Source organism: Lingula anatina, chromosome 1 (genome assembly GCF_051362555.1).
Source record: "Lingula anatina isolate TDL-2025a chromosome 1, LinAna3.0, whole genome shotgun sequence".
NCBI lineage: Eukaryota > Metazoa > Brachiopoda > Lingulata > Lingulida > Lingulidae > Lingula > Lingula anatina.
Genome location: NC_141767.1, coordinates 46,214,302 through 46,237,835, shown reverse-complemented (window position 1 = coordinate 46,237,835; position 23,534 = coordinate 46,214,302). Strand labels below are relative to the sequence as shown.

General features: G+C 34.3%; 3 protein-coding genes across 5 annotated transcripts; 2 read left to right on the top strand and 1 right to left on the bottom strand.

Annotated features, from left to right (window-relative positions):
- Positions 1 to 41: 41 nt before the first annotated feature.
- On the top strand, positions 42 to 2,355 carry LOC106153252 (CD2 antigen cytoplasmic tail-binding protein 2 homolog). The gene is made up of 4 exons (XM_013527108.2): positions 42 to 205; positions 362 to 480; positions 910 to 1,432; positions 1,737 to 2,355. Exons 1-4 carry the CDS (start codon positions 46 to 48, stop codon positions 1,955 to 1,957), a joined length of 1,023 nt encoding a protein of 340 aa, XP_013382562.1. The 5' UTR covers positions 42 to 45; the 3' UTR covers positions 1,958 to 2,355.
- LOC106153251 (uncharacterized) lies at positions 2,343 to 14,621 on the bottom strand. 2 transcript variants are annotated; one of them, XM_087008871.1, is made up of 14 exons: positions 14,443 to 14,621; positions 14,045 to 14,151; positions 13,688 to 13,771; positions 13,095 to 13,147; positions 12,391 to 12,463; positions 7,751 to 7,807; positions 7,288 to 7,372; positions 6,426 to 6,510; positions 5,926 to 6,027; positions 5,647 to 5,685; positions 5,247 to 5,325; positions 4,613 to 4,695; positions 4,125 to 4,204; positions 2,343 to 3,792 (listed from the first exon to the last, which is right to left on the bottom strand). In XM_087008871.1, exons 1-14 carry the CDS (start codon positions 14,474 to 14,476, stop codon positions 3,698 to 3,700), a joined length of 1,056 nt encoding a protein of 351 aa, XP_086864997.1. In that variant the 5' UTR covers positions 14,477 to 14,621; the 3' UTR covers positions 2,343 to 3,697. The 2 variants fall into 2 exon arrangements, with proteins under 2 accessions (XP_086864997.1, XP_086865005.1); XM_087008879.1 differs by lacking the exon at positions 14,045 to 14,151 and having other exon boundaries at positions 7,751 to 7,805; positions 12,389 to 12,463; positions 14,443 to 14,599.
- Positions 14,622 to 14,678: 57 nt separating this feature from the next.
- LOC106153248 (malignant fibrous histiocytoma-amplified sequence 1) lies at positions 14,679 to 22,928 on the top strand. 2 transcript variants are annotated; one of them, XM_013527100.3, is made up of 5 exons: positions 14,693 to 14,848; positions 14,991 to 15,087; positions 15,683 to 18,219; positions 18,539 to 18,598; positions 19,595 to 22,928. In XM_013527100.3, exons 3-5 carry the CDS (start codon positions 15,711 to 15,713, stop codon positions 20,161 to 20,163), a joined length of 3,138 nt encoding a protein of 1,045 aa, XP_013382554.2. In that variant the 5' UTR covers positions 14,693 to 14,848; positions 14,991 to 15,087; positions 15,683 to 15,710; the 3' UTR covers positions 20,164 to 22,928. The 2 variants fall into 2 exon arrangements, with proteins under 2 accessions (XP_013382556.2, XP_013382554.2); XM_013527102.3 differs by lacking the exon at positions 14,991 to 15,087 and having other exon boundaries at positions 14,679 to 14,848.
- The last annotated feature ends 606 nt before the right edge of the window (positions 22,929 to 23,534 follow it).

Genomic DNA, 23,534 nt, shown 5'->3' with positions numbered 1-23,534 from the left:
AGTAATCAGATACCATTTTATTTCCAAATATCAATTGGTCAAGAAATGTCAAACAGAAAAGTGCGCTTTGATGAGGGTGACGCGGGCTCTCACGACCAGGAGGGTGAGAAGCAAGCCCGACGTTTTAAAGAGAAGCATACATTAGACAGTGACGAGGAGGACAATGTTGACGATGGAGACCGTCTTGATGATGAAGATATTGAAGGTATGGGTTTACGGAAATGTAACAAGTTTTGCCTCCCTGTGTCTGTCAGATTTTGTCCTCCGGGTGTGGGATTGGAGATGACAGATACTGATATACTGTACATAGTAAAAAGGCATTGAATGTGTTCATTATTTTTATGTTTTAATTTTGTTTTAGGCCAAGAAGAAAGGACGATTGATTTTGATGAGGGGATAAAGATCACACCTTTCAACATGGAGGATGAAATGGAAGAGGGCCACTTTGATAAAGAGGGCACATTCATATTCGATAAAAGAGTAAGTTAATCCAAATGGAAACGGAAAATTGTCGCACATTGTTATTTCTCTTATTTTGCATGTTTTTCAATAATGAACTAAAGAGCCATGTACCATGACAGGATTAAAAAAAATATTGATGCTCTTTTGATGTAAAATAATCATGCAACCCCTCTCAGCTAGTACACACACACACACACACACACACATACATTTTTAACTGTCACTGATTTATTATGGGATAAAAATTAGTGTACCATCTGAACCTTGTAAAAACCCCAGTGCAATTTGTTGTGAATCAGAAATGTATTGTTAATCTTTTGCATATAGGATAACACTGATAATTAGTCAATAATATTTCTGACATAATATTTCTTAGTGCGTTACAAAAAGGAAGTCTGAATATTTATTGGATTCCCATACAGATTTATAAGAATTATTCAATTCCAGGACAGGGTTTATGATAGCTGGATTGATAACATTGACTGGGTCCAAGTAAAACCAATGGATAAGAAAGACACTGAGGAGGAAGATGACGAGGAAGATCCACCACCACTTGACCACACTGAAATTTACTCTAAAATGCTTGAAATTATGAAGCCTGGAGAAACAGTTCAGAAAGCGCTCAAACGATTAGCTGGAAGCAAGAAATCCATGTCTGCCAGTCAGCGATGGAAAGCTAAGAAAATGAAGGTTGAAGAGACAGAAGAGGAAAAAGCAAATAAAGAAGCCATGTTGAAATTGACAGAACTTGCTGATAAAATGGTTAGTGATGGGAATATGGATATCTACCAAGAAACATATGAAGGCATCAGTTATTCATTAAAAGTAAAAGAACAGCAAAAGTTGCAAATTCCAGAAGGCACAGAGGATGATGATGCTTTGGACATGTTTGGTGAACATTTTGATGAAAAGGAGGGCGTTGTTAAAGAAAGGGATACTAAGGAAAGCAAAGAGGAACCTACGAAAGCAGGTAAATTTAATCATCAATATCTTTAAAATAATCTATTTTTAAAATAAAAAATAACTTGTTCAAATTTTAGAGAACTTTGTCTTTTTATCTCACTTATATATCATCAAAAATTTGTCTCATCTCTGATGATGGTATTGATAAAATTGTATTTAGCCTTTCATTTGATATCGTTTATTATTAAGTAACTTCATTAAAAGTTCTATTTAGAGCATTGATAAAAATATGAAAGATCTCAGTTGAATTATAATTAATTTAATTTAAAAAAGTCTTTTGTGATAATGATTAAAACAAATTTGATTTCCAGAAACAAACAAAGATCCCTCATTGTCAGGGGCAGATGAAGTAATGTGGGTGTTCAAGTGGGAAGACAAAGATGATGCAGAGATTCATGGACCCTTTTCCAGTTCTCAGATGTTAAAATGGCAAGAAGAGGATTATTTTAAAGATGGTGTCCTTTGTCGGAAAGCAGGAGAAAGTGGACTCTTTTACACATCTAAGCGGATTGACTTTGACTTATATGTGTAGGTTTAAGGAACTCTAATCCTAGAGCTCAGAGTACAGCAGTTCTGCTTGGTGTTTATGGTCACAATGTAAGCAGGGAAGATGAACTATCGTTACACATCATGGGAGGACCAGCTCAAAGTTTTATGCATGGGCTTCATGCAGATAGGATCACTGTTCATGCCCTGTAACTTGGATAAAGAAAAACAAGACTTTCAGATTCTAGCTGCTTGGACACTTGTCTTTAGTTGAAAACACTAGGCAAGATTTGTAACAAGTATATCATTCACAAAAAATTACATAACAATTATACTCATCCATTTATTTTTTTTTATCATTTCAAATTATGAAGTAAATTCATGGAATATTTACCTGTGTACAAGTTGTAAATGATAAAATAATAAAGATGTATATTAAAAACATTTATTTGGCCCTCAGTTCTTAATTTAAAATAGTTTTACAAATATAAATGTGTATACAAAGTTCCTAAATGTTATTATCACTAAAATTCTTAAAAATTTAAATTATTTTAAAAGTACAATGATACTGTTAAGTAACACAGTATGGTAGTCAGGTCAGGTACTCTACATTACTGGTGTAAATGTTGGAAGTATGCCATGACTTTTTGAACCTGGTAAGGCTTGGTCACACCCTGTCCAGAAATATTGAACTATAACCTAATTGCTTATATTCCAAAATCTAAATTCAGCTGGTTCAGGCTTATATACAACAAAACTAATTATATCACCTCTGAGTCAGTCATTTTCATACATTTCCATTAAACCTCTACATTGGTCAAATGACACTTGTAAATCAGAAATTAAAATCACACTGCAATTATAAAATATATCAGCTTCTATGTTATTTGAAATATGTTATATAAAATAAATTTAAGAATGAGTAAAAAAATATCTGTTCACATCAAGTACTGCTCAAACTGCATGTTCTCATACAATTTACAGTAGATATATGAATACAGTAGATAGATGAATGAGAGTTGTGCCATATGCATTTGGTCTTTGCAAATACCTGGGTTAGAAGTCAGAAATGTCAGCAAAAATAAACATTTATGAAGCATATCTCACAAATCAGTGATGCATTAGATATAAAACTAACATTTTTAAACTATAAAACTAATATTTTATAATATTAAGCTTTATATTAAGCTTAGTTAAACTGCCCGTCAATGTTCTTTTTGTTTTGTTTGTTCGTTAAACCTTGCAAGATTGATAAGATCTGTTATTTGGTTTCAAGTACATCTTCTCATGGGTCAAAGATGGCTTTCAGGGATTGTCGAAATTGAAAATTATAACTTTTACAGCCAATTCTTATGTGGTAAAATTTTCAAATGAAAGCTAATTTTATAAAAAAAAAAGTCATTTTAGAGAATTTCATTAAAGTATTTTGTAGTGCTTTCAGTCGGCTTTATATTGCCATTTAGATCATTTTCATATCTGGTTTCGGGCTAGAGAAATCCCAAAACTGAATATCCTATTTTCTTCCCCAAGATGTTGATAAAGAATAACCTGTAGCACATCAACATCACAAATAATAATCTATATTTACATCACTTGTAGTATTGTATTTTAAACTTGAAAAAACTTCCATTCAGTTGTTCAGGTATTTTGTCACTCAGCTGCTATTGTAAATAGTCATGCACATCCATGTATTGGTATAAACATCATCATATTGAAATTGCATTTATACCCATGCACATAAAGAGGACTTGTCATCTTAATATTTTCCTAATGCAATCTTCACCTTCTAATAACGAGCGTGCATTTCTGTGGCCCCGCCTCCATCTCCTCCATCACAGATACATTTTGATGTAACTATGTATGCTATTGCTATCAGAAGTCCTACAATAAATAAAATATTCAGTTATTATCTTATGAAGTATATGGAAATTGCAACTTTTGGCTCTCGATTACCTTTGCATCAGGTGCTTTTCTATTGTTAAAAGCATCATTCCAACAAAAATATGCATGTAATTTTATGACTAATAAATTGGCAATCCTTGGTTTTTTCCCCTAACTACAGTGCCTAGACTTCTGAAAGACTATAATCCGTCTCCAAGGTTAAATGTTATTCATTAAAAATGTTTCTAATCTCCCAGTCTTTCGAGTACAGATTTCATCACTCCCATCACTCCCAGCCAACAATATATTAAACATGAATGAAAATAACATACCATAAAGACTGACTGAAACTGTGTGTCCTAAAACATGGGAGTAGATTCTTGGCTCACAGCTGTGTACAAGTTCTTGATATCTAGAAAAGGTAACTCTGGAGACTAATGGAACATGTAGATTTATGAATAATATGCTTCAAATCTGTGCACTGAGAATAAAGCTGGTAGTTACGAAAGTCTATGCTTTTCACTGCAAATGCCATCCTGCTGTAATCTTTAATAACTCACACTTAACTGACCAATATTCATAAGCTTAGCAAACACCTTAATAAATAAATGAGGTAATCACCTCAATACTAAATAAGGTTTGGAATATTATCTAAAGAAATCGCACAAATGTTGGATTAATCATAAATTCTGATTTGTTAAACTGAAGTCAACTATAGTTTTTGTCTACTTTTCAAAAAACATCTTGATAAGTTATTCATACATTAATTCCTATTTCATCATAACAATACCAAATTATCAAGTTTTAGATAAGGAGTTACCTGTTTACTGCAGGTGCAATCCAACAAATGAGATAAAGTACTGGATAAAGCACCATGCACAAGGCTGCTTTTGCATGGTCATCCTAAAATCATAAGATTAACTTTTATGTTCAAGAATTCTGTGAAATTCCATCACAATGAACTAACATCGCATAATGTGGAAACTTCCAAAATACTGAATCAAATAAGTTTATATAATCACAGACCCACAAATGTGGCACAAAATTTTTAAAAGCTGATAAGTTTAATTGTGGTGGTTGCAACGGTAGTATGAATGAATAAGTGAATAAGTAGTAATGAATAAATAGTAAATAAAAATAATAAACGTCAATTAACAAATGTTTAAGTTGTACTGGTAACACTAAGCTGCTGGGAATTAAAGTGTCAAGGCAAAACACACTAGTATGTAAATAACTTTTTAATTTGACTTCATTTTAATGCATTCTTACAAAAAATGGCTAAATATACAATAAAACATGATTTAGTTTACTTGTTTGTAACATGCCTCACTAAAGGGTGACAGCTGGGATTAAAGGGGTGAGGGAGGAGATGGTAATCGGGCATCTACTCCAAAAGGGGCCAAAAACTTTTAAAAATCAATACAGTTTTACTAGTAGTGCATATATCAACTTACGCATTTTCGTCTGCAGGAATATGCAATGATGGGCATAAAAAACATCAGCAATATCCCTATGAGTAACCAAATATACCACCTGAAATATAAGAATAAAAATATTCATAAATTAGTTTTTATTAAATAAAATTAATATTTGTTTCTATTTCAACATAAATCAATATTATCAATAAGATTGTTTATGGTTCCATGGAATTGTATTTGCTAATGATTCTAGTGATAATGATCATTTACTTTGGCACAAAATTTTACATAAAACAGCTACACTTGGTTCCTGTCTCAAGTATATCATCAGACTGAATGCCATATGCACTTGTTCCTCTACATTCTTTATCACAAAATACATATTCTACTGCACACAGCAAATACATGTTCAAACAAAACTAATATCAATACTTACGTTCCAAACTGCCACCAAAGTTTATCATTGCGAATCCAGCTGGAAATGCAAATTAATGCTTTAATGGCAATAAAATCATAGGAAATGATAAAAAAAGTACAAACTATAATCTAGAGAATGCAATGGAAATTTTGTTTTGATGGCTAGCATCTGCACAATATATCTTGTGAATTCATGATTAAGTTTTCATGTCCAGAAAGTTCTGAAGTACAAAATTGTAAGAACAGTATATTCAGTAAAGTATAGTTACGTTTATCATAACATGATGTGTAGACTTACCACCACATTCCATATTCAAGGCCATCTGGGCCATATGCATTCCCTGCCCAAGGGATGAATGTAAAGAACAGAGAAACAAGCAAGCAAACAATGATGGTGATCCTGAGAAAAAAAAAAGAAAAAAAAATTTTTCAATGCATTTAGGAGGATGTGAACCTTGTACCAAGCTGCCACTCTCTGGCAACACCACTTTGGGTTTTTTCTTTTCTTGCCATGACCCTTATTATTTGAAAAAGCTTCACAATGTGATATTCTGCATGTTATAATTCTTACTTTTTATCACACCGATTACATATTACAAATAATAAATATCAAAGGAATTTGAGTCTCCTGACACATGTAAACACCCAAACAATCACTGTGAACAAGAAAAGCTTAATTTGCCTTTTAATTTAATCTTATAAATCATTTCATTAACATGAACATGTATTTTCATTAGTATTTTCTAAAAGTATCATTTTAAAGATTACACCACGTGTTTCATCTCTTTTATCACTTACCACCACTTATCCAATACTATCTTGCATCCTATTCGCACTGAACAACACAGGGTTATATTGAATGCTGCTAAAATGGAAAACCAATCTGAAACACAGAAAAAAACCCCATGGAAACAACAAATTCATATAAAAAAAATAAAATAAATTCTATGCATTATCAATATTCTTCGACCAAAATTGTAATGTATAATAATAATAAAATTAATAGAGAGTTTCCGGTGCAGTTGGCATACGACGGCTAGATTGTTACGTATATGCAAATGTATCCAGTAACGCGCTACTCTCTTCACGCTCCGGTAAATGCTGGCGCTTCCCGCCATAGGTGGCGTTCATTCCAATATAATAACAATATACGGTCCCGTAGCCATCTATTTCCAAGGGGGAAATTCTTTTTTATGAAAAAGGAGACAAATATTACCCAAAAGTGCAATTTTGCCCGACAAAAATGGCGGTTAGTAAAAACCCCACGATCAACCCCCGACTACGTGCCTGATAAACCAAAACTAGCGACTCCTCTCTCTTAAAAAGTCCAAATTGGCATGAACGTACACTTGAACTATTATAAAAAAGTCTATAAGACATATAAATTAGCAACCATAACCTTTAATAACTATTTTCAATTATCTTCCGCGCTGGCTAGATAGGAGCACTTGTATTCTTCAGACTAGATAGGACGACGGTATATGAACGCGGTAAACGTCACAAGTGCGCACAAACCGATGATGTATTAATCTAGCTGGCATATCTCACCGGCAACGGAAACTCTCTATTATCTTACTGGGTACAGTTATGATAAATAGTTAAGCAAGCACATGAAAAGACTTACTACTAAACTGAAGCACAAGCACATGAAAAGACTTACTACTAAACTGAAGCACATGACCAGTTGCAAGACAAATGGGTGATGGAGATCCAGGTTTTTCTTTAAGTACATCAACCCCTTCTTCCTGAAAAATGTCTTCTCTTATATCAACTAGAGATACCAATGCTGGTGCATCAACAGAAACTAGCAAAGCACTCATAGAGCACAGACCCCCAGAAAATCAGCTCAATTCTCATCATTAATGATTATCATTTAATTAGTTAACTCATTAATTAATTATAATTTTCCTTACTAGTGTTGTTGGTGTCTTAAAATTGCTGAAATATTCAAAAACAAATTCTGTTTTATATAAAAACTACATGTTTATCAATCTTGGCCTGTAGATAAACTGATATAATCCCTGCTTAAACACTTAAAAATTTTATTGTGAACATAATCAGTAGGCCTACTTAATTACCATCCCTGCACTGAACAAACAGAGATAAAAGATATTAATTTTTACCATCCACCATCCAATGCTGTGAAAAAGTATAGCAACGTCCAAGTAAATGAGCATCCACTGGAAGAATAAGTCTTAATTAATAATTTCCTTAAAGAACAACTGTTTTGCAATGATATAATTTGCTTCATATCTACTTATTATATACTGGACTGGGATAACTTTACAATTCACAATATTCTAAGAGTTGTTAGTGGAGTAAACCACTTGTTTGCAGTTGAAATTCAGTTTGCTGTCTACATGCCAGCTTTTTAATAAATGCACACTCCTATATATTTCAACGTTGTTCATAAGTTATTTATAGTAAAGCTTTTTTTTTTTTTTGCTCTCACTTGACAAATGTGTTTCTGACAGATATTTGCTACGTTATCTTATTTGTATTTGTATTAATATTTAAACTATGATTAAGAGTGTAGCAATGCACTTTGTATCTATTCATCACTGATTCATTGTATTTATAGTGTTATATGTGACCAACATATTTATTTTTCACTTCCGCAACAGATCTTATTTCTCAAAAGCCAGGCAATGGCACTCATCTGCAGGAGACAGTTTAAAGCCTCATAAAAATTTTGAATTTTTGTTAGGAAAATCAATGAATGAGCTTTATCAAAATACTTCTTGGTTATTATTTGGATCTTCAGTAATAGTAAATATAATCACACATCATAAGAAAACGGCCTTGGTCGGCCTAGTCATTAGCTTAATCGATATTTTGTAGAATTTAGAGGTTAAAAAATGCCAAACATCATCCTGTGACCTGGTTCTCATATTTAGGCACAATGTTTTATTTCTGTGCTTTCCCTGGCTAACATGCTACTGGTACCTCTGAGTCTTTCCCAGGCTCATCATCATTAACAGAATTAACATCAGAATGTGCAGTTCTAGCAAATGAACAATTCAATCAAATGGTAAATCAAAATTGGCACTTTTTTCACACTATCACCTTATATTAACTAGAGGATCAGAGAGGCGATACCGCCTCCGAATATTGTACCACCAGCTGGAGCAAGCGCATTCGTATAGACCCCCACATACACAAAATAAGGGACACAGCCACCAGTTTTGTGCTTGACAAGCTGTAAAAATGCAATCAACAAGAATTTTTAAACTATTGCAAAAAATATATATGGTACAATCAAATTTAAGTTCTTCGTAAGGTAGGTCAAGGGTCAATTTCAAGGTCACAGTAAATTGCCAGTATATGACTTCCTATTCAAGTTCAAGAGTAACTATGGACCTATCTCTGTCAAGTTTGAAGTTAAAAGAGAAAGAAATTAGCAGAGTTCAGTTCATGATAAAAAGTAGGTCAAAGGTCAATTTCAAGGTCACATTTAGATTGCCAGTATATGACTTTCTATTCAAGTTCAATAGTAACTATGGACCTATCTCTGCCAGTTTTGGAGATAAAAGGGAAGCAAAATTTGCAAAGTTCAGTTTATGGTGAAAAGTAGGACAAAGGTCAATTTTAATGTCACATTTATAATGCCAGTATATGACTTCCTATTCAAGTTCAATAGTAACTATGGACCTATCTCTGCCAGTTTTGGAGATAAAAGGAAAGCAAAATTTGCAAAATTCAGTTCATTGTGTAAAGTAGGTCAAAGGTCAATTTTAAGGTCACATTTAGATTGCCAGTATATGACTTCCTATTCAAGTTCAATAGTAACTATGGACCTATCTCTGCCAGTTTTGGAGATAAAAGGAAAGCAAAATTTGCAAAGTTCAGTTCATGGTGAAAAGTAGGTCAAAGGTCAATTTCAAGGTCACATTTAGATTGCCAGTATATGACTTCCTATTTAAGTTCAATAGTAACTATGGACCTATCTCTGCCAGTTTTGGAGATAAAAGGGAAGCAAAATTTGCAAAATTCAGTTCATGGTGTAAAGTAGGTCAAAGGTCAATTTTAAGGTCACATTTAGATTGCCAGTATATGACTTCCTTTTCAAGTTCAATAGTAACTATGGACCTATCTCTGCCAGTTTTGGAGATAAAAGGAAAGCAAAATTTGCAAAGTTCAGTTCATGGTGAAAAGTAGGTCAAAGGTCAATTTCAAGGTCACATTTAGATTGCCAGTATATGACTTCCTATTCAAGTTCAATAGTAACTATGGACCTATCTCTGCCAGTTTTGGAGATAAAAGGGAAGCAAAATTTGCAAAGTTCAGTTTATGGTGAAAAGTAGGACAAAGGTCAATTTTAATGTCACATTTATAATGCCAGTATATGACTTCCTATTCAAGTTCAATAGTAACTATGGACCTATCTCTGCCAGTTTTGGAGATAAAAGGAAAGCAAAATTTGCAAAATTCAGTTCATTGTGTAAAGTAGGTCAAAGGTCAATTTTAAGGTCACATTTAGATTGCCAGTATATGACTTCCTATTCGAGTTCAATAGTAACTATGGACCTATCTCTGCCAGTTTTGGAGATAAAAGGAAAGCAAAATTTGCAAAGTTCAGTTCATGGTGAAAAGTAGGTCAAAGGTCAATTTCAAGGTCACATTTAGATTGCCAGTATATGACTTCCTATTTAAGTTCAATAGTAACTATGGACCTATCTCTGCCAGTTTTGGAGATAAAAGGGAAGCAAAATTTGCAAAATTCAGTTCATGGTGTAAAGTAGGTCAAAGGTCAATTTTAAGGTCACATTTAGATTGCCAGTATATGACTTCCTTTTCAAGTTCAATAGTAACTATGGACCTATCTCTGCCAGTTTTGGAGATAAAAGGAAAGCAAAATTTGCAAAGTTCAGTTCATGGTGAAAAGTAGGTCAAAGGTCAATTTCAAGGTCACATTTAGATTGCCAGTATATGACTTCCTATTCAAGTTCAATAGTAACTATGGACCTATCTCTGCCAGTTTTGGAGATAAAAGGAAAGCAAAATTTGCAAAATTCAGTTCATGGTGTAAAGTAGGTCAAAGGTCAATTTTAAGGTCACATTTAGATTGCCAGTATATGACTTCCTATTCAAGTTCAATAGTAACTATGGACCTATCTCTGCCAGTTTTGGAGATAAAAGGGAAGCAAATTTTGCAAAGTTCAGTTTATGGTGAAAAGTAGGTCAAAGGTCAATTTCAAGGTCACATTTAGATTGCCAGTATATGACTTCCTATTCAAGTTCAATAGTAACTATGGACCTATCTCTGCCAGTTTTGGAGATAAAAGGGAAGAAAAATTTGCAAAGTTCAGTTCATGGTGAAAAGTAAGTCAAAGGTCACTTTCAAGGTCATAGGAAGATTGCCAGTATATGACTTCCTATTCAACTTCAATAGTAACTATGGACCTATCTCTGCCAGTTTTGGAGATAAAAGGGAAGCAAATTTTGCAAAGTTCAGTTTATGGTGAAAAGTAGGTCAAAGGTCAATTTCAAGGTCACATTTAGATTGCCAGTATATGACTTCCTATTCAACTTCAATAGTAACTATGGACCTATCTCTGCCAGTTTTGGAGATAAAAGGGAAGAAAAATTTGCAAAGTTCAGTTCATGGTGAAAAGTAGGTCAAAGGTCACTTTCAAGGTCATAGGAAGATTGCCAGTATATGACTTCCTATTCAACTTCAATAGTAACTATGGACCTATCTCTGCCAGTTTTGGAGATATAAGGGACTAAATGTTATAATTTTGGAGTTACCATAATGTGCCTTAAATTTCGTACAGAAAAAATTAATTAAAATAAAGAAAATGTCATTTTGGTCAAAATTCTTGAAATAGGAGGTGCTCTGAAGTTTCAGAAGTTCAAATTTGATGAAATAATGTCATTTTTGAACACAAGTTGTCTGCTTTGCCAAGCCTTATGTTTTATTTTTCCAGAGTTCAAAATTTATTATCCATTACCGTACTGCACATTTTGCTTTTACCACTAATATGTACTTTTTGATACAGCGTAACTCGAAAACCGTATGGAATACAAAAAAACCGAGACCACCTCCAGTGTTGGGCTTTACATGCTCTACAAAATGCAAAAAAGAATGGGTCTCTAGCATTAACGGTTCCCGAATTAGAGACAGTTTTCAGTTTCGGTATCTTATGGCCGCTACTCCCGTGAAAATGCACCGATTGACCCCAAATTCATGGAGATGAAAGATGACCTGAAGGGTAACACTTTCCAATAATATTATTGGTTAAGTCTGTGTGGTGTCTGAAAAACAGGGCAAAAAAAATTTTTTTCGTAAAAAATTTCATTTTTTTGAAAATTTTGGCCCATTTGACCTTGAAGTAAAGGTCAAAGGTCAAATCCAAGGGTATATTTGAAATCTACACATATGACTTTTGGAAAGCTGTCTATAGAAATTTTTCCCATAACTCCTTCCGTAGGGTAGATAATTAGCATTTAATTTTGCCATTTTTAGACAAGGGTGCATTGCAATGAGTGCCACACCCAGACCCCAATACCGACAAAGCCCAAATTTTACGTGGAACGAGTTGAGATTATAGGTGACCTAAATCCATGAGATGGGTATGGGGGCCCTTACCGTCTAGGAGGAGAAGCGGTAACGGTAGCCATCCGGCGGAGCCAACGGAGCCGGCGGAGCCGGCGGAGCCGGCGGAACGATCCGGACGGGACCGAAACCATGTGTACCGCCAGCGCTAACGCTGGTGGTACAACTACATTTTGAAAGCTTAGAAAATTACTGTTTACTTACATCCATGTAGGCCAAATTTCTCCAGTCTTCTCCAAAGCGAGGCCGCCATATAATGAATATCAAAAGAAGGATACTGCACACAACAGAAACAATATTACATGAAAGAAACTGACAAATGGTGCATTACATCAATAAAAAAAGAAGTATGGATACGCAAAAAACAAAGTTAAAAAATAAATAGTTTAATCAAAAGAAACTAATTTGGAGGTATAACTCCTATGCAAAGTGAAAACAATACAAACTATTTTTAATTTTATCAAACACAAGCTGAAATACTGGGCGAACGCCATAGGCCTTCATCAGACTGATGTGAGCAGATGTTGATACCTATTCATGGGTGGTTGGTGACGGCTGATGTTGATAGCCTCGCGTATCTTACACTGGATGTCATATGACTCGGATTTAAAGATCTTTGCTGAATTTCAGTCGATACTGTGGCTATTACATGTTCAAAAATGGCAGAGCTGGTATTGCCTACAGTCACTGATTTTCTGTGTTCACTAACCCTGCAGTCTCCTAGTAAACACTTTGAGTATCAACATCTGCTCACATCAATCTGATGGAGGCCTACATCCAGGCCGTAAGCTAACGGCATGAAAGTATTTTGGCTTGTGTTTGATAATTTTCATTTATGATCCTTAACTATACCAATGCCAGCTAATGAACATTTTTGATTATTTTCAATTTGCTTATTGATGACTTACCAACCAACTGCTGCAATTGTAGAGATAATTCTTCTGGATAATATAATAGTATCCTGAAAAATACTAGGTGTAATAAATTGCACAAATATGAAAAGATATCCATATAGGTTTGTTGTAAAGGTAAGAACAAATGAAAAAATCAAAAGAAGTCCTAGAAATCACCAATTCAAATAACTGCAATACACTGTAAGGCCAGTCTTCATATATCATCTGCTTTCATTCAGTGCTGTATATACATTTACTTAAAAAGTCATAATCTCTAAATAATAGGGAAGAAGTCCTAGTGATATTAGATCGACAGATCTTCATATACTGCTCAAGTTATTGGACAGGTAAATCTTAGAAGTACTAAGCTACTACATCATTAATAAGCCAGTGAATAAACACAAAAGTAAAATTATAATTTGTTCTATTGTAGGGAGGAATTAAAATCTATATATTGTACATGTACCAGTAGTACTTCAATCTTGTATATCCTTTTTTTTTTTAAAAATCTATAGGTCTGCAAGCTAGCTAGTTGTTGTAATATGTACACAGTTTAGAAGCAGTTGTTACATGTAATCATCTGACCATTTGGTCTATACTGTACTTACACATTGCCCTGGATCTTCAAAATTGCAAGAGTAGTTTAAGGGTAATGCTGCTCCACAGGCCATGACCTTTCCACTATGCTCAAGCTGAATTAATTCATATTGGTGTATTCATTGTTGTAAGCCAAGTTTTCATTTTCATATATTTATAATGTTAATTAAGGAATGACAGCAGTACAATAAATCCAGTTCACAAGTACCTGTAGTATGTACTGGTAATACCTACACAACTAGAAGCATTTCAAAACTTCCACTAGTGCAAATACACAAAAATTAACCCTAAAGGGATAACAATTCTCTGTATGAGATTTATTTTTACAATAAATATACATTGTAAACAACTCATATAAATATTTTTACCAACAAAAAAGCAGTTATCACAATTATTCTGGAATCTGTGCTTGCAATGCCATCAGACCATGTGGACCTACATGTACACATGCAGATGGCTCTATCTCTGTTATAATCTATAAATAATAAGATTTATTGTGGTTTTATATAAATTTTGAATTACGGTAAAGTCTGTCCAAAAGCGAAAGTAAGCTATAGCTTTTGTCATTGTGCAAACAGGTCAGCTTTACAGCGTATCAAATTGATCGGTCTCAACATGCAGTGTTACTACTAATACTATATAGTAGTCCGTCCATGCCATCCAAACTATATACTCCTGCCTTGCCCCATGTTTAAATACATTTTACTTTACATGCTGTTTTACAATTATTTAAGTAAATCAAAACAAATACACAAATGATGCTTACCCTTAACAGTGAACAGTGTTAAACAGGAATGCATATGTGTTGACCTGATTGTCTATCAAGGGTAGCCCTGCTCTGACCTACTTTATGCGAGCGACGTTTTATCGAAGTAAGAAAGCATTTTTTTGTTGTGTCGTATGTTGCATTTTCTATAAATATATCTGTATCAGTATAACCGTTACATTTATTTTTTGTTCGTGGAAAAATAGCGTATGATTTCAGATTTCTGTGGAATCACATCATTTCTAATTTAATACAAGGAAGATCCGTGTTAACATTCCCTTACGGTTCTCATTCCCGACGACAGATAACAAAACACGGATTTTATTTGTTAGGACGCCAATATTTCTAGGAATGCTGTTGCTTTCGAACAATAGAAATATAATCTAACATGGAAACATATACAAACGTAAGTACAGATGACTTTTTGGTGATAAATCTACCGCCGAACACGCGCAGAGTTTGACCTTGCGTACTTCATATTTGTTGCACAGCATGCCATAATTTGAAGATTTTAGTCTAAGACTGGAACTTTTTGTCTATCACTGTAGTGAGTTGGCCAGCCAATAGCTAGGAACACTCGAGCAAATTGGACTTTGTGATCTACTCTCTTGTGATCTTGACCATTGGAAGGCTAGGAGAGCGCAAGTGAGTACTGCTAAGAAACCAAGTCAGTCCCATCAAAAACGTCAAGGCTACATTTGCCTTATCATAGGCAATACAGGCTTTCCTATTAGTTAGAAGGTATAATTAAATTGTTCCGAAAGAGCTCTCTATACTTTTTACTCAAGATTTATGAAAATTTGGCACATTGAGTGTGGTAAGCGGCGTTAAATATTTATTAATTTATACTTCTTTTTAGCAAAATCTATAATCAGAAATAACACTCGCTTAAATTTAACTGGTTTGAAACAATATAGAGAGACCTTATAAACTAATAATTGGCATAGAATACGATGTTATATCCCAGGATTTGCTATATGTGATAAAACTAAGTATTTACCGCTCTGACATCATCAAAAACATAATATTGACCTCCCTGACATCATCAAAAATCACAACCACTGTAGCTTCTCCTGGTACCCCATTGTTACTCATTGATTCTGTAAGAGATGTGTGTTTGATGATAGTATATGAATCAAGGATTATTAAAACCCATCTGTATGACCTTTGTTGTTAATAACAGACTTTTAAAGATTCAAAATACATGTTTAATTTTTAAAGATGATCCTTTATTTTTCAGAAGTTGAAATACAGGGTTATCAACAGCAATGGCTTCTTTCGTCAAAGCTCTTGAAGATATTCCAGCTAATATATCTGAGGTTGAATTAAGGAAAAGAAGATTGACCAAATCCAATGGTCTAAACACATTATCTCTTTCTGGATGTCTTCTTCAGAAACTTCCAAAGTCACTTTACAATATTAAAGAGATACAAGATCTCAATTTAACAGAGAACCGTTTAACTGAACTTGACAGTGCCCTGTCCAATCTTCAGAGAGTTAGACATCTACATTTGTCTGAAAATGAACTACAAACATTTCCCAAAGTGTTATGTAAACTCAGGAATCTGGAAACACTAAATCTTGGCCACAATAAATTCATGGCCTTTCCAGATGCAATTTTGAAGATAAAAACTTTAATTTACCTTGATTTGAGTGGAAATAAAATAGCATCCCTTCCTGATGGGTTATACAATTTAGAGCACCTTCTCCAACTCCATATGCCCAATAATAAGTTGAACAGTTTTCCAGTAGTTCTTACCAAAATGAAGTCACTAAAACATTTGGATCTAGGCCAAAACCAGATTAAAAATGGGGACCCACCATTGCCTTTTGAAATATTATGCTTGAAAGGTTCTTTAAGATATCTAAATCTGCAGAAGAATCTCCTTGATGGTGTTCCATACCTTGAGTGCAAAGCTGAAGATGGAACAATGGAAGCTTTCTTTGCCTATATAAAGGAACTCCAAGAAGAGGGATGTCTGCGACAGAGACTTCTGCTGATGGGCGACTCAAGAGCAGGAAAGACCAGTCTGTCTAATGCTCTAAGATTCAAGAAAGCCAAACTTGCAAATGAGGAAGACAGAACTGAAGTTGTTGAACAATTCATTTGGGAACCTGGACCTGACATAAAGATCCAAATAAATGACTTTGGCGGGCACAGGGTATATGAGATTACGTCAAGATTATTTATTACTGACAAAGTCATAGTCTTATTGGTCTTCAACTTGCAAGATTACTCATTGGATCCAAAGAAAAAGAATTATGAAGCTCTTGTTGGACGTTGGTTTCGACATGTGAGGTCTATTGCTCCAAATGCCAAAGTTCTGGTTGTTGGTACCCACTCTGATGGACAGGGTCTCGATCCCGACAAGATTCGACAGATAACTCAGGATGTTGAAAAAATGATTGTGCAAGACATAAAATTAGAAGCAGACCACATTGAAGAGATGAAAAAAGTCAAAGGCAATGTTAGTGAAGAACAGCTGTCTGGGTTGACATCCCTACTAACCACTCTCCCTAGCAACACTGTTAGAGCTGTGGCTGTCAGCTCAAAAACCCTTGATAACATCACCGTGATAAAGAAGTTTGTTGTAGACCAGTGTCATGGATCAGGCATACAGATACCGCTTCGATACCACAAGTTTGGGATGGCACTGAAGGAAGCCAGAAACCAAAAAGAAGATCTTTATCTTCCTATGGAACAGGTGCTCTCCATTTATAACAAGCACCACGGATACAACTTCTTTCAATCACTTTTTCTTTGGATGAAACCCAAAACTGCATGGTCAGCAGAAGTAGAAGCAGTTCTTAGAGTCCTTAACCAGATTGGATACCTGAATTGGTATTGTGAAGACCCAGAGATGAAAGGTTACATATTTCATCAGCCTGAGAAAATTGTTGAAATTGCTAGCCCAGTGTTTCATTATAATCCCAAAGCAGCCATCCAGGCAGTCCCACAGGTTTACCATGGGAGACCTGATCTTCATCAAGAGCACTTGCAGAAGTTCATGGACACTGGAGTGATGACTGAAACTTTGCTTCATTCACTTATCACTGGCTGTGAAAACAACCCTGGGTTGTTTACAGTTGTTACAGCTCTCTTGAATAAATTTGATTTTTGTTTTAAGTTCAAGAACAGGAAAATAGCAAGAAATGAAACAGAAGGTATGAATGTACAATACTATTTCCCCTGGCTCTTACAGACAGAGAAACCAAGCAATCTACATGACAGGGCCAGATGGCCAGATGCCCCTTTGCCTGGTGAGATTCATTATGAAATACAGTTCCGATTTCATGACATGGAAAACAGTCAACCAAACAATGTTAGAGAGAGGACACCATCAACCTTCTTTGAAGTTGCCACTGTGGAACTCCATCGTGAACTGATAGCTATCGATCAGCACCCAACTATGGAGCATTGGCAGGATGGTCTCTATGCAGCTGTTCCAGACCTAAAACTTTTGTTTACTCGGTATCGTGATGAAAACAAGAGCAGACGGGTTATTCAGCTGTCTTTACGTACTCAGAGAGTTGAAAAGCTTTGGAAAGAGCTTCCAAAGCTTCATCAAAAAATAGCAAGTGTACTAAGTGTTCAGTATCCAGGTTGCATATTTACACAGTATGTTATGTGCCCTCACTGTATCATGGAGGGCAATCATGAGAACCCAGATGAAGTGAAGGTGGACATCATACAGGAACAAACAGATGGTATTTCTCGTCATTGTCGCAGAGCCAAGAGTAGCTTTCCAACGTTGCTGTTGCAGCCACCTCTTGAAGGTGAAGTACTATCATGGTTCTCACCTATTTTTTAATTCAAATTATTTCAAACACAGCTTTTGACTGCATTTGCATGGGCAAGAGTTTTCAGGATTTTCAGTCTTCATTTTGATCGATTTTTTTTATGGTCTAAATGTAGTGAGAAATTGCAAGCTTTGTTTTTAGGATTATCAGTTTTTACAACTGTCACCCATGCATATGATGAATTTTTAGGCAGGTTTTGTAATTTTTCTTGAAGAATGTGGGTAATATTGTCATAGTTCTTTTTAATTGCTATATGTTATGCATAATCTTTGCAATCCACGCTTTTTCTTTTAAGGGAATGGATCTGGAGGTCAACTTGCAGCTGTGGAGAATTTTTTGGATAAAACGGTATCAGGTAATTATACTCTCACACGCTATGGAGGCATTATGATTAGCATGCTGGGTGTAATTTAGCCAAGTACTATTGGATTTAGAATTTTTAAATACCAAATGTTTGTATGTTATTTACTCCTTCATTATAAGGGCTGTAAAGCTGATTGCATTCAGTGAGTCTCCGCAGAGTTTGAGCCTTAAAGATGCATACTAAGTCAATTTTTTGTCACAAAAACCAACCAAATGCCAGCATATAGTTTCAAGTAGTATAACTAAGAGAATTACCAAAAGGCATTGTTTAATTTTACCCGAAAATGATGTTTGAACGGATTTTTCTGCTAGCTTTCTATGCTGTATGTCAATGGGGCATTAAAGTAGGTCACGAAAGTAGGTTAAATTTCTGACCAAAAATTTAAAGAAAGGAGCAGTCTAAAGCTTTTTTTATGGCTGATTGAGTGATCTATTCAGTTTATCCCTTGGCATGTTGAATTTATTTGAGTCGTATAAGAAACTAGTAGAAGTGGTTTACATGTCTTACTGGGAATCCACGCTCCACCAATGCTCGGTTCGTATGTACCTTTAAGTATTTGTATGTATGTAGGACACTTTTATACCAGATAAGTACATGTATATATGTTTATGCTATTTGAACTGTTTATTAGTATTCATGCGATCATATATTTGTCTGATTATTTACCCCTTCATTTATCTGTTCCTTTTCTCATTCTTGGACCATTCCCAGACCCTATCATACTAACTGTGTGTCGACCCATCTCCGAGAGGATTCTCGCTAAATTGCAGTCCATTTAAGCAGCTTAGATGTCTGTCAGGCCTACTGAAGCTGCTAGGGGGTAATTAATTATTGTTCAGTAGGTGTGCCAGACATCTAAGCCATTTAAGCTGAAAGCAATTTAGCAAGAAACCCGTCAGGGATGGATGGATCCTGTAAGATAGATCTAGGTATGGGAACCCAGTCCATTACTCGTTTTAGCTTAATTGTCATTGAAATTTTCATTAGGTTTTCCAAGTGTTCTCTTGAGTGACATGGATGCATCGGAACATTTGGATTTCCTGTTGCAAAAAGAAATTCTTACTGATGATCAGGTTGAGCGAATCCGTGGGATGGTCCAAAGGAAAAAGAGGAATGCATGCCTTTTGCGGTGTCTACATCAAGTGAGCCTGTCTGCCGTTGATACTTTGGCTGAATCTCTTAGAGATACATCAGAGCAACCGTGGCTAGCGGATGTATTAGAAGGGAAGGATGGGGTTGGAGGAATGACTGATATTCACCGACAAGCTATTAGACGTAATAGAGTTAGTATTATCAAAGATATGTCCCCCAAAGCCATCACTGATATATTGAATGCAAGGAGAATTTTGACAGATTCAGAGAGAGAGAGGATAATGGAGTGCCCCACTCGAGAGGGCAAAGTCCATATGTTCCTGGATATCATTCCAACTAGAGGAGACAATGCATTTGCAGAACTTGTTGATTCATTGAGAGATGACACTGTCAAACTTGACTGGTTGGCAGACAGGTTGAAGAAAGAGGCAGCAAAGTTGGAGTGTGACCAAGGAAATGGGTGAAAATACAATGTGTGTATGAAAAGCTGTTTTTGACAGCCCCATGAGCCTATGGGAACAAACTGAGAATTATCTAAAGATATTTTTATATTGTGAATTAAATGGATATTTGTTAAAATTCCACCAAGATAACTGCAATGTTATGTTACTTCTTTGTAGACTACCACAAGGTGCCTTATAATTATCCTGCCAGAAAACTTTTTTACCAGTGACATTCAGTAAACTTAAGCTTAAGGGCAATTGTAAGAAGCAAAACTGTGAACAATTTCAAAAGCATTATTGACGCAGTACTAACCCAGGTGCTTATTTTTTTTATTTGTCTTGTAGAATTAGTTTTAAAAAATATTCTAGTCTATTGCTCTGCTGGTTTGTGGGTGTGTTTGTTTGTCTGATGTTTTTTTTTTTTTTTTTTTTTTCTTTTTTTTTTTTTTTGTCTAGCAATAGAGGCCAACATTTTGAAGATTTTTGAAGATTTTCATTTCCAAATTGTATTTGTAGATAGTTCTATTTTATTATTTATGTGTTTAAAAAAATCTTGAAGTTTTGACATTATTGACATCTGTGATTGAGACTATTTAAATGCCGGGAAGGGTGATATTAATGTCCACATAGGACTGTCTGGGAATCCCTAGCTTTGAAATGTAAGACAATGAATGAATTAATGTTTACAGATGTGTCAAAACACAGTTGCTTTTATGTGTGCTGAGAAGAGTGTTTCAGTGTCCATTATTTATCACTGGTGACCAATAAATGAGTTTATTAAAATATATATTTCTGTGAAGCATCTGTGGGGCTTTTCTTTATAAAATAAAAATAGAATGTAGCTGCTCAAAAGAAGGGTTCTAATTAAAAGCATTTATGATTTTAAAAAAGTGCAGTATCTGTAAAATTAACAAATTTTCCCATGGAAAATATCTAGTCATTGATTTTGTTCTGTATATTGCACATATTATGTAGAAAACCATTAATTGTAATACAATCATATATACATTTCAACATGACTTACAATTTTAAGTTCAAATGTCAGGTATTGGAGTACACTAAAATTTTATTTAAAATATTGTGTGTTTTAAAAACTAATTTTTTTCTTATACCCATTGATTTATGTATTGCATCTGTTTGTTATTTAAATATTTATGTGTATCACAAGAGAAATCATTCTTTGTGATTTTGTATACATGTTTAGATTAAATTTAACCATATTTAATAATTGTACAATTTAAGTCATATGCACAAAAACTGATTGAGGGTCCCTAGATATGTATATACGTAGTTACTCTTTAATATTTTTGTCCTGGCCTGATGTTGTCTAATTGTATGGGAACAGATAAGAGACTATCTATGTACAGAGACTGATGTGTCTGCACATAATGCCGTCACCTTCATCTGTTTGCTATAGTTGCCATAGCGATAACACGATAAGTGGAAAACCGTTTTACCATTTGTCTTTATCTACAGTTCGAAAATTGGCATTATCTGGTGGGTGATTTTTACGATGGTGGTAAACCTGTTATCGTGTATTGTGTAAAAAAATTTGTCAGATTCAATCATTCACAATGTTCAGAATCTCAGAATGGAGCAAATTGGACATTTAAAATTGTTCAATTGATTTTTTTGTCAACTATTATTAAGTTATGACAGTAAATTGATTATTTTGTTTTATGTAAAAGAATGTTGAAAATGGGAAAAAATCATTTCAGTACAGTAATCTCTTGTTTATATTTTGTCATTTTCAAGTTACATGGGCCTGAAGACCTTTGCTTATAATATTTTCCAAATATCCATGTTGCCTGCAGTGCATAATTAAAGATTGGTGGTAATTATGATGTTAAGCATTATGTAATATTGGATCAAAATAGAAGAAAACCCTTTTTTGGGCACTGCATAATGATCATTAAATGAAAACTATGTTACTAATGATTCTCAAGCCTACTGAAAAGTTTCATAGGACTGAAATGTAGCTTTAGTTGGAAAACCAGTCTAAGTGCTTTTTTTTTCTGGAAGTTATGCAGTTCTTTTTGAAAATTTTAATTTTTCACATATTGGCATTTTCATTGTGGGGCTTAGAACTCCCGCGGCATAAAGCCGAACGGTATTTACATTTGCATGAATGTCAGTGTTATGTATAGTAGATAATTAAAAATTGTTGGTGATTTATGTGGTAATCATGTAATATTGCATCAAAATTGTCAAAAAACCTACTTTGTGCACTGTTACCACAAACATTAAGAAAGGAAAACTGTGTTACTTATTTGTAACTTAAAAGAATGATTCCTTCGATTGACATACAGCCCAAATTGGAAAACCAGCTTGTTTGGCCTATTATTTTGTCTTAAAAGTACTAATTTTTTTGTGAATTTTTTTTCTCATTCTGGCATTTCAAAGTGTGATCTTAACTGTCATGGGACTGAAGCCCTTTGCTTGTTACTCGTTTTACTTATATCCATATTACCTGTTGTCAATAATTAAAAATTGATGTTGACTTTGCACTTAAGCATATGATGTATTTTTGCATCAGAATTGACAGTAGCCAATTTTGTGCATTATCATTTTCTGCTTTTTGTCTGTACACTTGACAGCTTTGCTGACTTGTTTAAATATAAGTTTTTTTAATGTTTGTAGCAAAACTTAGATTGAATGAAAAGAATAATGCATGCACATTGGACTTGCATGGATGTATGTGGTAGATAAAGCCATGTTCAATAAAATGAATTATTGTCAATGACTTAAAGAAGCTTGGCTCAATAAAAAGGTTAGTTATTAGTAAATTTGGATTATTTATCAGTAGATTTAGAAAAAACATTAATAAAGAAACATGAAAAAATTGGTTTTACATAACATTTTATGAGTTTTGGTCCAAAATTTGATGTGAATGGTGGGTGTCATTTTTGGCTTAATTAAACTATCCTTTAAGATGGAGCCCTTGAAGGTGAGTGGCTTTGTGTTTAAGTATGATAATCAAAGCTTTTTTATTAATTTTGCCTTGAATACCATTGCCTTCTTTAGATTTCTCATACAATGAAGGCCCAAGATTGATTTTTTTTTTTTCAAACTTCTGTATACATCAACCAAGGGGACTACTTTCGGCACAAGACATTTTTATGTTGGGACAAGTAAAATGTACCAACAAATGAAGGTAAAATATTTCTGCAACTTATGAGAATACACTTTCCGGTAGGCTCCAAGTTATAGATATTTTTCAATAAGAAGCAATGCCAAAGTTGACAATAATATGACTTCTATCGAACCTCCAAGTGTGTCCCCGTTTTGATTTTTATTCAGAGTGCGTTTCAAATAAATTGAAAAGATCAGGCTTTTTCTTTAATCTTTTAATGTACAGGCATTTTCAGAAAGTTTTATCGTAAAAAAAAAAT

Excerpts from the sequence above, each read along its gene's own strand:
- LOC106153248 (XM_013527102.3), top strand. The coding sequence starts at position 15,711 with ATGGCTTCTTTCGTCAAAGCTCTTGAAGATATTCCAGCTAATATATCT. Across the intron at positions 18,220-18,538 it reads GTTGCAGCCACCTCTTGAAG|GGAATGGATCTGGAGGTCAA; the intron begins GTGAAGTACTAT and ends TTTTCTTTTAAG. Across the intron at positions 18,599-19,594 it reads TTTGGATAAAACGGTATCAG|GTTTTCCAAGTGTTCTCTTG; the intron begins GTAATTATACTC and ends AATTTTCATTAG.
- LOC106153251 (XM_087008871.1), bottom strand. The coding sequence starts at position 14,476 with ATGCATTCCTGTTTAACACTGTTCACTGTTAAGG. Across the intron at positions 4,696-5,246 it reads ATTCCTGCAGACGAAAATGC|GATGACCATGCAAAAGCAGC; the intron begins GTAAGTTGATAT and ends TTATGATTTTAG. Across the intron at positions 3,793-4,124 it reads AGTTTCAGTCAGTCTTTATG|GACTTCTGATAGCAATAGCA; the intron begins GTATGTTATTTT and ends TATTTATTGTAG.
- LOC106153252 (XM_013527108.2), top strand. The coding sequence starts at position 46 with ATGTCAAACAGAAAAGTGCGCTTTGATGAGGGTGACGCGGGCTCTCAC. Across the intron at positions 206-361 it reads TGATGATGAAGATATTGAAG|GCCAAGAAGAAAGGACGATT; the intron begins GTATGGGTTTAC and ends ATTTTGTTTTAG. Across the intron at positions 1,433-1,736 it reads AGAGGAACCTACGAAAGCAG|AAACAAACAAAGATCCCTCA; the intron begins GTAAATTTAATC and ends TTTGATTTCCAG.